This window comes from Nematolebias whitei, chromosome 14, assembly GCF_014905685.2.
Source record: "Nematolebias whitei isolate Nwh7 chromosome 14, NemWhi1, whole genome shotgun sequence".
Lineage (NCBI taxonomy): Eukaryota > Metazoa > Chordata > Actinopteri > Cyprinodontiformes > Rivulidae > Nematolebias > Nematolebias whitei.
The window spans coordinates 29,929,785-29,942,332 of record NC_056511.1 but is presented as its reverse complement, the minus strand read 5'-3'; the positions used below and the strand labels follow the sequence as shown (position 1 = coordinate 29,942,332).

The window sequence follows — 12,548 nt, the reverse complement described above, 5'->3', positions numbered from 1 at the left end:
CCCCCCCCCCCCCCCCCCCATCTTTCAACATCCTCTCCCCGTTGAAAGTTTTTCCGGGGCGTTCATGTTTTGTCAGAACGCATAGTTACACAACATGCGTCTGTGCATGGCACATAATTACGCGATGCGTAGTTATGCACACGGGGAGCTGAGTGACAAGACGTTTTTTTGGGCAAGCTTCCGCTTCTTACTGTGTTCGAATGGACCCAGTGAGGCGAGGACCACATCCGCTTCGCCCTTAACCCATCAGCGACAGCCTTAAAGGGCGAAGCCTATATGACATAGAACGTTGGTTACGTACTGTAACCCCAGATTCTATGAATATAGGCGTAGCCCTTTAAGCGTCGGGCCTCACTGGCTCCTGAATAGCTGAAGAAAAAATAAGCTATTTGGGAGCCTATTACCCGCTCTTAATGTAACTTATACGGATCGGGTGGGGCCCACACAGCAGGTGGGCGTGGACTAATTTTTTCAGTATGATGCTTGCGCATAACGGGATAAACCCATCAGCGACAGCCTTAAAGGGCTACGCCTATATTCATAGAATCTGGGGTTACAGTACGTAACCAACGTTTTCCCACTGCTCCAAACTGGCTGTAACTACCGTACCCACCATTTTGAGGCGCCCTGTATTCACTGGTTAACTGGTAATCATTAACTTCATACAGATTCTCCCACTGGTACGTTTTCATCTTTAAATCACTTCTTGGTCTGCTCCCGTCATACATCTCCTCTAACATGTCTCTGCGTGAGTGCAGCTACAACGTGCGCTCTCAGGACATTATTACCTGCAGTGTTCCTTCAGTGAGGACTGAACTAGACAAAAGGACCTTCTCCTACTCCGCTCCTGTTTCCTGGAATATCTTGCAAAAAGGTCTGAAGCTCTCGACCTTGACCTCTAAGTGGCTTTAAACATCTGCTGTTCCTGGCAAGAACCAATGCAAACATGTTCCTGTTTTTAGTTTTCTACACCGCCTTATAATCTAGCCATTTTTGTTTAATTTTTTAAATTTCATTTCTTCCATTATTTTTTTTCAATTTATATACCTTCTTTTATGATTATCTGTTGTTGTCATCATCACTCTTTGTTTAAATCAGGTCTCTCTTGTAAATGAGTGGCTCAGTGAGACTAACCTGTATAAATAAAGGTTGAATGATCAGATAATCAATACATTTGATCAGCAGCTCCTGGCTGATACTGAACCTCTAAAATCTTCTGGAAGCAGTCAGGGTGGACTTATAATTTTATTCACAGTTTTTCCATTTTGTCTTTGTTGTTGTTGTGGGGGAATGTGGTTTTTGTGAACTTGTCTTTAGATATGAAAATTAAAATTCAAAACTGATTCAGGCTGGAGAGCAGGAAGTCTGACTTAGTTTTAATAAATAATAATATATATTTTTAACAACCTAACATAAAGAAAAGGAAACAGTGATGCAGTCTGAACTAGAAGCAGGAAATACAGTTTACTCTTTCATCTCTTCTCTTTCAAGGTGAAAGTAATGAAAACAAGAGAGTTAAATTAGTTTATTGATCAGGAAGCAGAGAACGAGAACTTTCTGTTAAAAAATTGTTTCAGTCAAAACCTGAGCAGCAGCTCACAGTAACACCTGTGGCTCGCTTCAAGTTTTATTTTGTACAAAAATCAACATGAACACGTTGCAGTTATTTGTTAACAAGGCAAGAAAATGTGGAGTACAATCAGAAAATATGTTTTTAGGTCTTGAGATTTGCTCTCATTCTGATGAATGTTCTTGCTCTTTTTTTAATGAATTGAAAGATTTTCTGGCAAAACCTTTCAGAGGTTTCTCCTGGAAATCACAGCGTCTGCTTCATTAGGCAAAATCTGTTCATCTTTACAGCAAAAAAAATTAATTTAACAAATTGTTTTCAGATTTGTGAAAAAATCTCAGTTAATTCTGTAAACAAACAAACAGGGATCCTCCAGGTCGATAAAACTCTTGTTCAAAGCCTGTCGTAGACAACCATGGCCACGCCGGCTGCAGAGTCTGCGTTCTGTCCGTACACCACCTGCAGAGGGAACACCTTCTCCACTTCCTGCCGGAGCACCTGATTGCGAGCAAGGGCGCTCCCGCTTCCCACGATCCTGAGGACCCCCGCCTGCTGCAGACGCTCAGCGGGCATCATGGAGGAGATGTTTGTCAGGACGCCACAGCAGAGCGCCCTGAACATGTGACCCAGGGAGAGATTGGAGGTGGAGATGTTGGTCACCTGACCCAGGCTCAGAGGGGCATGCCTCTCCCCCAAGATGGTGGGACTCACCCTCAGGTCACTGGTTTCCTGCTTCAGGGCGCAGGTGATCAATTTCTCATACAAACACGAGTCTGTCAGCTCCACACCTGGAAGAACCAAGGAAGAAAATACAAAAAACATTTCACTCAGAGTAACGGTCATAAATTATTCCTGCATTAAGTATCAGCTGTTTTAATTCCTGGAATGTTTCTCAGCTGCAGATTGATCTGGATTGTTTGCAGATACTAATCAATATATAAGAGCAGTGCTCAATTTGTAAACCAAACTATGCCGGAGCAGATGGGTGTGTGTGTCTCTGGGTGTCCTCCCGCAGACATTTTTTATTAAAGTAGATGTCATTTCCTGCATTCTGGTGTGTTTTAGAGAGCAACAAAAAGTAGCCTAATCAACAGCTCTCCTTGTGTGAATAGAACATGCGCCACTTCTCACAAGCACACAACATCACCCCCCACCCAGTTGACCCAAACCTGATTTTTCCATTACAAGCCATGAATAGTAGGTCTGCTTGGCCTTGAACTGGGCAGTTGTCCAGATTGTTGGGCATCCCTCACTTGAAGGTTCTGAGCCTGACTCTTGCTCCTCCTCCGTCTGCTCATGGAGGCTGGCTGTGGGTTCCTGCCCGGGTACGACAGCCTGGTTAGCTCGGCACTCGCCCACACCACTCGCACCTGCACCAGTACTATCTCCACTGCCACTGCCTTCATGTGCTTCAATTCTCGATTGTTTAGTTGTTCAATGAGAAGACTGGGGCGGCTGTGGCTGAGTGGTTAGAGAAGTCGTCCTCCAATGCAAGAGATGGGGTTTCGAATCAACCAGCAGTCACATGCCGAAGTGTCCCTGGGCAAGACACTGAACCCCTCATAGCCTCTGATGTGTGTCCCATCGGTGTATGAATGTGATCTAAAGCCCTGATTAGTCTCATTAGAATGATTTGTTCAATTAGCTTTGTAGAGATCTAGTAGAGTGCTGTGTGGATGGGTAAATGTAGTGTAAAGTGCTTTGAGTATCATGAAATAAGATAGAAAAGCGCTATATAAGTACAGTCCATTTACTTTTTTTTTAATAAAAGTAAATTGGACTGTCTTGTTGACATTTTGATCGCTGTTATTTTGACAAACTGGCGCCTTTGTTTTGAAACGTGACATAGCCTACGTAACATGAATACCTGCCAAACATTTCTCTCATATTTTTAATAAACAATCAAAATTTTATTAATGACTCACTTAAACTGATGTGCAATTTAGTTGTGTTGTATAATTATGTTTTGTGTTTATAACTGAATCGCCCATGACTGAACTTTTAGGGGCAGAGATTTTTTAAGGGTAGAAGCGGAAATGCTTACTTGAAGGAGCAGCTCTTGTGTGACATTAGGAAGCTCGTAAGTGGCTGTTATGTTTAAAATTAGTGTTTATGTAATTATTTTTTAGTTTACATATCCAATATAGGTTTTAATTGTTCCAGGCAGTAATCTTTGTTCATAACTTTATTATTAGTAAGCCTGAAAGTTATCAGATCCAAGCAAACAGTTACCGGAATGCACCCTGTCAAAATAAGAGCCTTCCCAGATCCTGTTCCGGCAGGGTCCAGCTCAGAATAAGCCCTGCGTAAGAAGTCCAGTTCAAAATCTTGATGATGGTAAAACTGGACTCACAATTGAAAGACCATCATAAATATATGTGTTCTAAATATTTAAGTGCTTATACATAATTAATTATAAAAGACTTGTTGCTGAGAGATTAAGTGAATCAGTCTATCAGGAGCCATTTTGGATGATGTTTGTATTACAGTGGCTCTGAGTGTCAAATCTAAGAAAAAACAAACAAGGTAATCGTGAAAAACTCTAAAGTGGATTTACTAAAAATGTGCTGCGATCTGGTTTTTGTGACATATTCTGCACATCACATGCGCCCACATTCTGCTCGGTGTCAGATTCATAAAGTAAATGGCATGAGTTGTTTGCCAGCGCGAACACATCTGTCAAATTCAGCAGGTGTAAGCAATTTGTGCCATTTTTGAGTCAAATTGCAGCTGTTTTCGCTGCACAAGCACAGCAGGCACAAAAGAGATGGGAGGAAAAAAGAAAACCGTTGAACCCTTTAAACTCTAAATTATGTTTGTTCTGTAAAGCACATCTGCTCTAAAGAGAGCTGGGTTTTTACATTTGTTTTGCCAGATTCACTTCATTTTGTATGTGAATACTTTTAGCATTTTTTTGTGTTTTTATCTACACTGATCGATGTGCTGCAACTAAAAGTCAAAGCACAATATGACCGTGTTTACACGAACGTAAAAGATGCATACAAAGCCGAACCCCGCCCCCACCTAGGACTGTCAGACCACATCTCAATCTTCCTGGCTCCTGCTTACATGCCCCCGCTGAGACGCTCCAGACCGGTACAAAAGAAAGTTAAATGTTGGAGCCAGGACAGTGGCCCCATACTGAGAGATTGTTTTGATCGAACAGACTGGCAGGTTTTCAGAGAAGCTGCTGAAAATGGAGGTTCGCTTGATCTTGACCAATACACATCCTCAGTACTGGGTTACATTAGTACATGTACTGACACAGTCTCCACTATCAGAAATGTTAAAAGCTACCCAAACAGAAAACCTTGGCTGAATGCAGAGGTGCGTACCCTGCTGGAAGCCAGGAACACTGCCTTCAGGTCTGGAAACTCAGAGGAGCTGAGTAGGACAAGAAAAGAGCTGGTTGCTGGTATTAAGAGGGCCAAGGCCGCATATGCAAAGAGGATCGAGGGTCAATTCATCTCACAAGACCCTCGGAGCATGTGGAGTGGCATTAAGTGCATAACAGATTATAAAGGAAGGAGCGAACAATGTCCCAAAGACCCATCTCTGCCTGATGCCCTCAACAAGTTCTATGCACGCTTTGAAGACCCGAACAGACCACCCAGCACCAGACTCACCTCGCCACCGGATGAAGAGCATCTCAGCGTGACCTCAGCAGAAGTAAGGAGTACCTTCAGGAGGATTAATCCGCACAAAGCAACTGGCCCAGACAACATCCCCGGAAAAGTGTTGAAGGAATGTGCTGATCAGCTCTGTGAGGTGCTGGCAGACATCTTTAACACCTCACTTACCCTGGAGACAGTTCCCACCTGCCTGAAGACTGCCACCATCATCCCAGTCCCAAAAAGCTCTACAGTGACTGGTCTGAATGACTATCGGCCAGTGGCCCTCACCCCGATAGTCGCTAAATGCTTCGAAAAACTGGTCATGACCCACATCAAAACAACCATCAACATCAACGAGGACCCTCATCAGTACGCATACCGTGAGAACCGATCAACAGAGGATGCAATCTCCTCTGTGGTCCACACTGCACTCAACCACCTGGAGCAGAAAAACTCTTACGTCCGTATGCTCTTTGTGGACTTCACATCCGCCTTCAACACCATGATCCCCCAAACCCTGATGGACAAACTATCCACACTAGGACTAAGCCCCTCCATCTGCAACTGGGTACTAGACTTTTTAACAAACAGACCACAGTTAGTGAGGATCCACAACCTCTCCTCCTCCACCATAACCCTCAGCACTGGCTCTCCTCAGGGATGTGTGTTGAGCCCCCTCCTGTTTACTCTGCTCACATATGATTGTGCAGCTACCCATCCAGGCTGTCACATTGTAAAGTTTGCAGATGATACAGCGGTGGTGGGATGCATCACAAACAATGATGAGTCCAGCTACAGGCAAGAGGTGGAACACCTGGAGAGCTGGTGCAGAGAGAATAACCTTCACATCAATGTGAAGAAGACAAAGGAGATGATTGTGGACTTCAGAAGGAACAAAAACACCTACACCCCCCTGAACATAAGAGGATCTGCGGTGGAAGTGGTCTCCAGCTACAAGTACTTGGGTGTACACATGAATGACAACCTCAGCTGGAGCAACAACACCACCAGCCTGATCAAGAAAGCTCATCAGAGACTCTACTTCCTCAGACGGCTGAGGCGAGCTGGTCTGGGAAGCTCAGTCCTCACCTCCTTCTACAGGTGTGCAGTGGAGAGCATCCTGTGCTCGAGCATCAATGTGTGGCATGGAGGCTGCACAGCTGCAGAAAGAAAAGCTTTGCAGAGAGTGGTGAAGGCTGCACAGAAATCTGTTGGAATCAGTCTCCCCACCATCACAGACATCTACACCTCCAGATGCAGGAAGAGGGCCACCTGCATCATGAAGGACCCCACCCACCCAGCACACACACTTTTTGCCCCACTCCCCTCAGGAAGGAGGTTAAGGAGCATTAAGTGTAGAACCACTAGACTGAGGAACAGCTTCTACCCTGAGGCTGTTAGACTCATGAATCTCTAACTAGAATAATCACTGTGAAAAACCATATCATGTTGCTGCTGATCTGTTTCATGTTGCTGCTGATCTGTTTCAATGTTGATGTGTTCATGCGTGCACATCTGCTCACAGACTCATGTTCATGTTTGTGCTGATGTTCAATGTTTTATGTTATGAGTGCTTAGTGTATATTTAGTTGATGTTTTTCTTAGTTCATATCTTAGATCTTATTACTGTTTTTCTTATACATTTTATTGTTGGATGTAACTGGGACCCTGCGTACATAATTTCGCTCCACCACATGTACCACATGAGGTGCGAATGACAATAAAGAAACTCTGACTCTGACTCTCTGACAATATTCCTGGTAGAGTCGGATGTTTTATGGGGTTTTCCAGATTTGCGGGAGAAGAATAACAGTCAAATTATTATCCGATGTTCAGATAAAAACAGTTTTAAATACACACCGAGCTCTCTCATCCAAGACTTCAACGTCTCTGCAAACGTGGCGAGCACATTCCCTCCATTGAGCGACGCAGCCACTGCCAAGTACGAGGAGTCGAAGTAGGGAAAGTAAGAAACGGACGACTCAAGATGAGGAGAATCTGGAGGTGTGAAGTCAGCGGGCATGGAGTGGGTCAGCTGGGCTGACGTGCTGATGTTAAGAACTGGAGAATAAAAAGATATAAGCTTCAACAGCTGAGGAGTTTAGATTTAGAGACTTTATAATTTAGTGCTTCTTATTGTTTATCAGCTCTGTTCCATCATTAAATCGTTACATCAGCGGTCTGAGCTGGCAGTCAATAAACATTTCATACACTGACAGCATTAACTGGAAGCCCGGTCTGGAAGTGATGCCAGGACTTCCTGCTTCACCTGCATCTGTCGGTGCACTCATGCAGGAGTAGACGGAGCACTGGAAGTCTCCCAGTGCGGCTGCTACTGGCGTACCGGCAGGAACACTGTGCCAGGCAGAACACGTCCGACCCGCCAGGCCCCCAGACGGAACACACCGAGGAAGCAAGCGCAAAGGGAAGCCGGCAGCCTTCAGACTACAACACACACACAGTTAGATAAAGCAGTGATTCTCAAACTGGAGTCCGCAAAAAAACAAACAAAATATATATATTTTTTACAAGCTTGTAGATGTTAACCAGCTGTGTTACTAGCACTGTTCAGAAAAAAACATTTACTGTACATATTTGTGTACGTTATCGATATGTCTTTAATCAAAAGTTTTTAAAATCTTTGTGTGCAAATGTCTCATGTTACAACATGGACACCTGCAGCTTATACACAAGTGCAGCCTAGATATGTACAAAATTATTATTAGTGTTTAAATTTAGTGGGCACGGCTTATATTTGGGTGCGCTCAATAGTCCAGAAATTACAGTAAATACTCTAAAATTAAAGCTTAAGATCTGTTGAGCATAAATGTAACATACAACAAAATATATGTTGTCTTTAAATGAGCTATAACTTCAAAAACTTGTGACAAGGTGTCTTCAGCTGACCCTGAAGCTTATGGTGTTTCAGCTTCCTCTGTTCCTGCAGGAATGATTAATTTCTCTGATGCTCTGTCTCTGATCATCTGACTCTGTTCTTGCTCCATGGACTCTGGAACTAAGAGACACAGCCAAGCTGCGCTTGTACCGACAGTTTAGAGCGAGGTGGGAGACACGGATAAGCTGCACACCGTCTGCACCGGTAGCTTTCGAGCAGGTGTGTGTGTAGATGAACAGATGCTCAGATATATTCATCATTTAACGCGGATTCCTCATTTTTCTGGACTGAATAAAACGTGCATTGAATTTAAGGAAATGCAAACGTGAGACGTCATTTACGTTTGACCCATCAAAATGAATGCGGTCATTTATTTACAGAATCAAAATTTAACATCAAACATTTACATTAATTTGGCAAATTATGAAAATAACAACATAAGCAATCAATCAGGAAAAATCATACGGCCATGATTTTTCCGTTGCTTCACCACAGACATTTATGAAAACTGTACAATTATGATCTTTTACCCACATGGATGTGGGTGAGCATTTTACACAGACATTTCTAAAATATCTGGAAGAATTTCTACTTGAGAGAAAAGTTTAAAGATGAAAGAAGTTAAGAGGGAGTAAGAGGGTGTGTGAAGGGAAGTAAGTGTTCACCAGAACCGACACTCTCCATCAGAAACCCAGCTCGCCTCGGTACGCTTGGTAGGAAACTTGACCCATTACCTTTCTGATGATAATCAGCAGATATGGTGTTCCGTTAACGCTACCTGTCCAGCGTCTCCTTAGGATGGCTGTAGCTCGTCAGAAGTAGTGGCGAGTGAAAGTGTTATATTCCCATGGAACTCGGAAGAGCTCTGTTGTCATGTCAGGATCATCCCGTCTCCATCAGAACTGAACAGAACTGTTCCAGAACTTCTAACAGAACTGTGTAGTTTACAGATCTCGAGCAGAACCTTACCAGAACCAGAACTGAGTAAACCAGGAAGTACTGACATTTTAAAGAGCTGTTTCCCGGTTCACTTTTGGGAGTATTACCATTGGTCAGAACCGACCAGACGGGGTGTGTTTTGTGACGTAGGAGGTTAGAAGACAGCAAGAATTGTTATGAAAAGATCAGAAATGTTCTCACAGACAGAGAGAGTTTTGTTTTGGCGCGTTTCAGAAACAGGTGCCAAAAACCTCTATATTTATGTCTGAGAGGATTCTAAAAACATGCCAACAACTTGTTTTGCGTTTGACTCCAACCTTGGACCAACTTACACTTGCTCATTCAAAAGCAGAAATCAGAAAAGGCATAATTACTCTGTAACAGCTTTGACATGAGTTCTAACTTTGCGTGAGAAAAATAATCATTACACAGTTAATAAAATTGATTAGTTCACTGCAACATCTAAAATGGTTTGAACTAAGACACTTTGATTATCAACATTTGTAAAATAGTAATGATAATAAAACAGAGAGTGTTCTTTTCACTTGAATCTTCAAGAGAGAAAGTCTCAGGATGGGTGAACCTGTATTTCTGGATTCAAATCAATGAAATGACAGTACCTGTCCCACAAGGTTCTTAAGGTCAAGATTTTTGACCTTAGACTTAGTTTTTGACATGGGCCTAGTCCACTACAGTCCCCCCTTTGGAAATCATCACCTGTCCATGGGGATGAATTCCAACTATGGACTTACGCCGTCGATTGTCCTTGAAGCTTGACGTAATCCAGCAAAGAAACAAGAGTCAAGAGTAATCCAGCAAGGAAAACAAAAGTCAAAAGTAATCCAGCAAGGAAAACAAAAGTCAAGGTAATTCCACAATGTTCTTGGTAATTCCATTGTGTTGATTATAATCCCATATCGTCTCGATAATTCCATTGTAGCAATGCTTTAACCCCTTGAAAACAGAGTCTGTAATCCACTGGAAAAAGTCATATAATCCACAATGGTAAATCCACAACGATTGGAAGTGTTGATTAATCAGCATACAGAAGGGTACCCTTGGGTTGAACTGAAGAAGCGGCCACTGGATGAAGAGTGGAGACCAACGTCAGGATTGCAGGTCGCCTCCAGCGAAGGTTGTCTCCAGCGACGTCCAGCCTGTGTCGTTCTGGTTCAAATGTGTCATGCAATTATGTGGTTTAAGGTGGGCTTATGAAGGTGATTTTACATAAGGCCTTAAACTATATGCACCTGGTGTGTAAGCTATTATGGTTGGGAACAGCTACAACTACCAGTTAAGGGGTGGAGCATGCTGAAAAGGGGTAACTACAGGGGTTTAAGCCTATAGAAAAGGGTTCCAAACTACTTTTCCATTTCTAACTTGGGTTAAGTTAGCTTTACATGGCAAAATATAGTTTGGTTCAAATGTCTGTTGTCTTTTAGACGAACGACTTGAGATTGGGTGTTTGGTTTCCCCATAAATGTTTTGGAAGTCTATGGCGAGACTTATCAAAAAGAATTAGCTATCCCCCCTGAGTAGAATTGTTCGAGTAGGTTCGGCTTAAGCGATGTGAGATCAATGTAGATTATGGTACTTAAGGTAACAATAATATACATTGACTCCGCAAGGATTGCAATTTAGCGAATGAACTTCATGTTGGCATGGTTAAAGGCCTCTTAGTCTCTAACTTAACTTACACACAAGATACATTCTTACCACAGAAACAACCAAAATCAACTAAACAACGTTTCAACACCGACAAGAGTAGTGACTAAGCATCTAGAAACATCGTTTCACTGCTTCTCCTCACCCTGGTTGTCAGTTTCAGTCACGTTGTCCCGTGTGAGTGGCTTCTTTGCGGACCCGCTTACGCGAGGCATAATCATATCGAGGTGCGCTGCATGGCGATCCACGTCGACTCGGAGTGACGTTTGGCCCCGGAACAGGGATGCGAGTATCCCACACAATACGAGGGTTATCGTCATTAGCAGGGCTATGATTAATGTGTCCGCGCTTGACCACGCATAGGTAATTGGTTGGATCGGGTTCTTAGTTGTGGACCTGAGGGACTTGAGAACTCGGTTTATTGGTTTCACGTCGACGACTTGGGTGCCTTCAAAACGGATCCTTCCCAGAGTCTCTGGATCTATGTCTATAGACATATTTCCCAGGTACTCTGAGTCATCCAGAGTCGCGTCCCATCGTTCCGGATCGAGGTGATAGAGCGTCAAATCACCAATGTGTATGGTTGTTCCCTGGGGAACACTGATCCACATCGTTTTGTCCGGTAACGTCAAAGGTCTATTTGCCCCGGGTTGGTCATAGGCTATGATCGCCTTTCTTTGAGGAGCGTTCACTAGCCAACGAGAGCCAATTATTTCCGCTTTTGCATCTTTAGCCAGGTGTCGAGGCGTTACGGTCGTTGAGCACTTAGAATTTTCCGGAATAGGTGTTAATCCGCATATGCCCGCGGTTTTATTCCACATAAACGGTTTGCTCGGGCACAGATAGTGTATCTCCCAAGTGAGAACACACATCTGCAGGTTTGGAGCTAGGTAAACTGAGGGGTTGTCGTCGTGGTACGCAACCATCCTTGGTGTGTCAATTTGAACATGGTTTTCGCCGTGCCAATTGCCAACATTTACGACGTCCCTGAGTCTATATATGCCGTTTGAGGGAATTATCGGTAGGTTGATAATGAACGCCATTTCAAATGTTTTGTGATTGACGTAGATTGGGATTGCGCTACCGAGAGTGTAAGCCAGGTGTGCCTGTGTTTGCGTAACTTTTTCGTGCGTAGCGGAGCTGAGGATGTCGTTCACCATCTGTAGAGAGACTAGATACGGTGGGATCCTACCGGTGGCTAGTGTATCTACCGACGAACTGATATCTCTAAGCATGTCAGCAAAAATCCTATCCATTAGGTGTGCGACAGCGTAATCCGCTTCAACCTTAAGGGCTAACTCATTTACCGCTATTACGAGGGCTTTGATTTCTTGGGTGGCACCCAAGAGGGTGAAGATTACCAGTAGTGGTATCATCATTGTCCTATGGAAACACAAAGAGATAGGTCTTAGCTTCGTAATGGTCAAGGGTAGGTCCTGTGAATTTAAACTATGGTTAAGTTTCTTATCCATTAGTTATCTTCTGCTTGGATGACCCTTATTCCCACGAGGTCAGATTTTGTGAGATCTTTGTCTCCTGAGGAGATATTGCACGCCTTGTGTTGTTTAACCTGGTTTCGATGTACCCATTTAACAGTTGGTTCTTTTTGGCCTTTACTGATTTTTATCTGGTAGATAATTGGAGACACTTTGTCGATTATCAGATGGGGTCCAGTCCATCTGGGCATCAGCTTACGGGCGAGAGTTCCGGTCCCGGACTCTCTTCTCCCAGTTTTGGGTGCAAACATGTAGTACCAGACCCTGTCTCCCACTTGGAGTTCCTCGTGAGAGGCCTTTTGGTCGTAGTACGCTTTGCGTCCTTCAGCTGATTTTTCCAGGTTTTTCTGTGCGAAAGCAAAAGTGTT

General features: G+C 43.6%; 1 protein-coding gene across 1 annotated transcript in view; it reads right to left on the bottom strand.

Moving 5' to 3' along the window:
• Nucleotides 1–1,963: 1,963 nt before the first annotated feature.
• Nucleotides 1,964–12,548, bottom strand: part of shpk (sedoheptulokinase) — a 14,230-nt gene continuing 3,645 nt past the window's right edge. Inside the window, exons 2-4 of the mRNA XM_037687655.1 lie at nt 7,454–7,629; nt 7,045–7,245; nt 1,964–2,358 (exon numbers count right to left, since the gene is read on the bottom strand). Of these exons, the coding sequence (XP_037543583.1) occupies nt 1,964–2,358; nt 7,045–7,245; nt 7,454–7,629 (772 nt within the window). The remainder of the gene's footprint in view (nt 2,359–7,044; nt 7,246–7,453; nt 7,630–12,548) is intronic.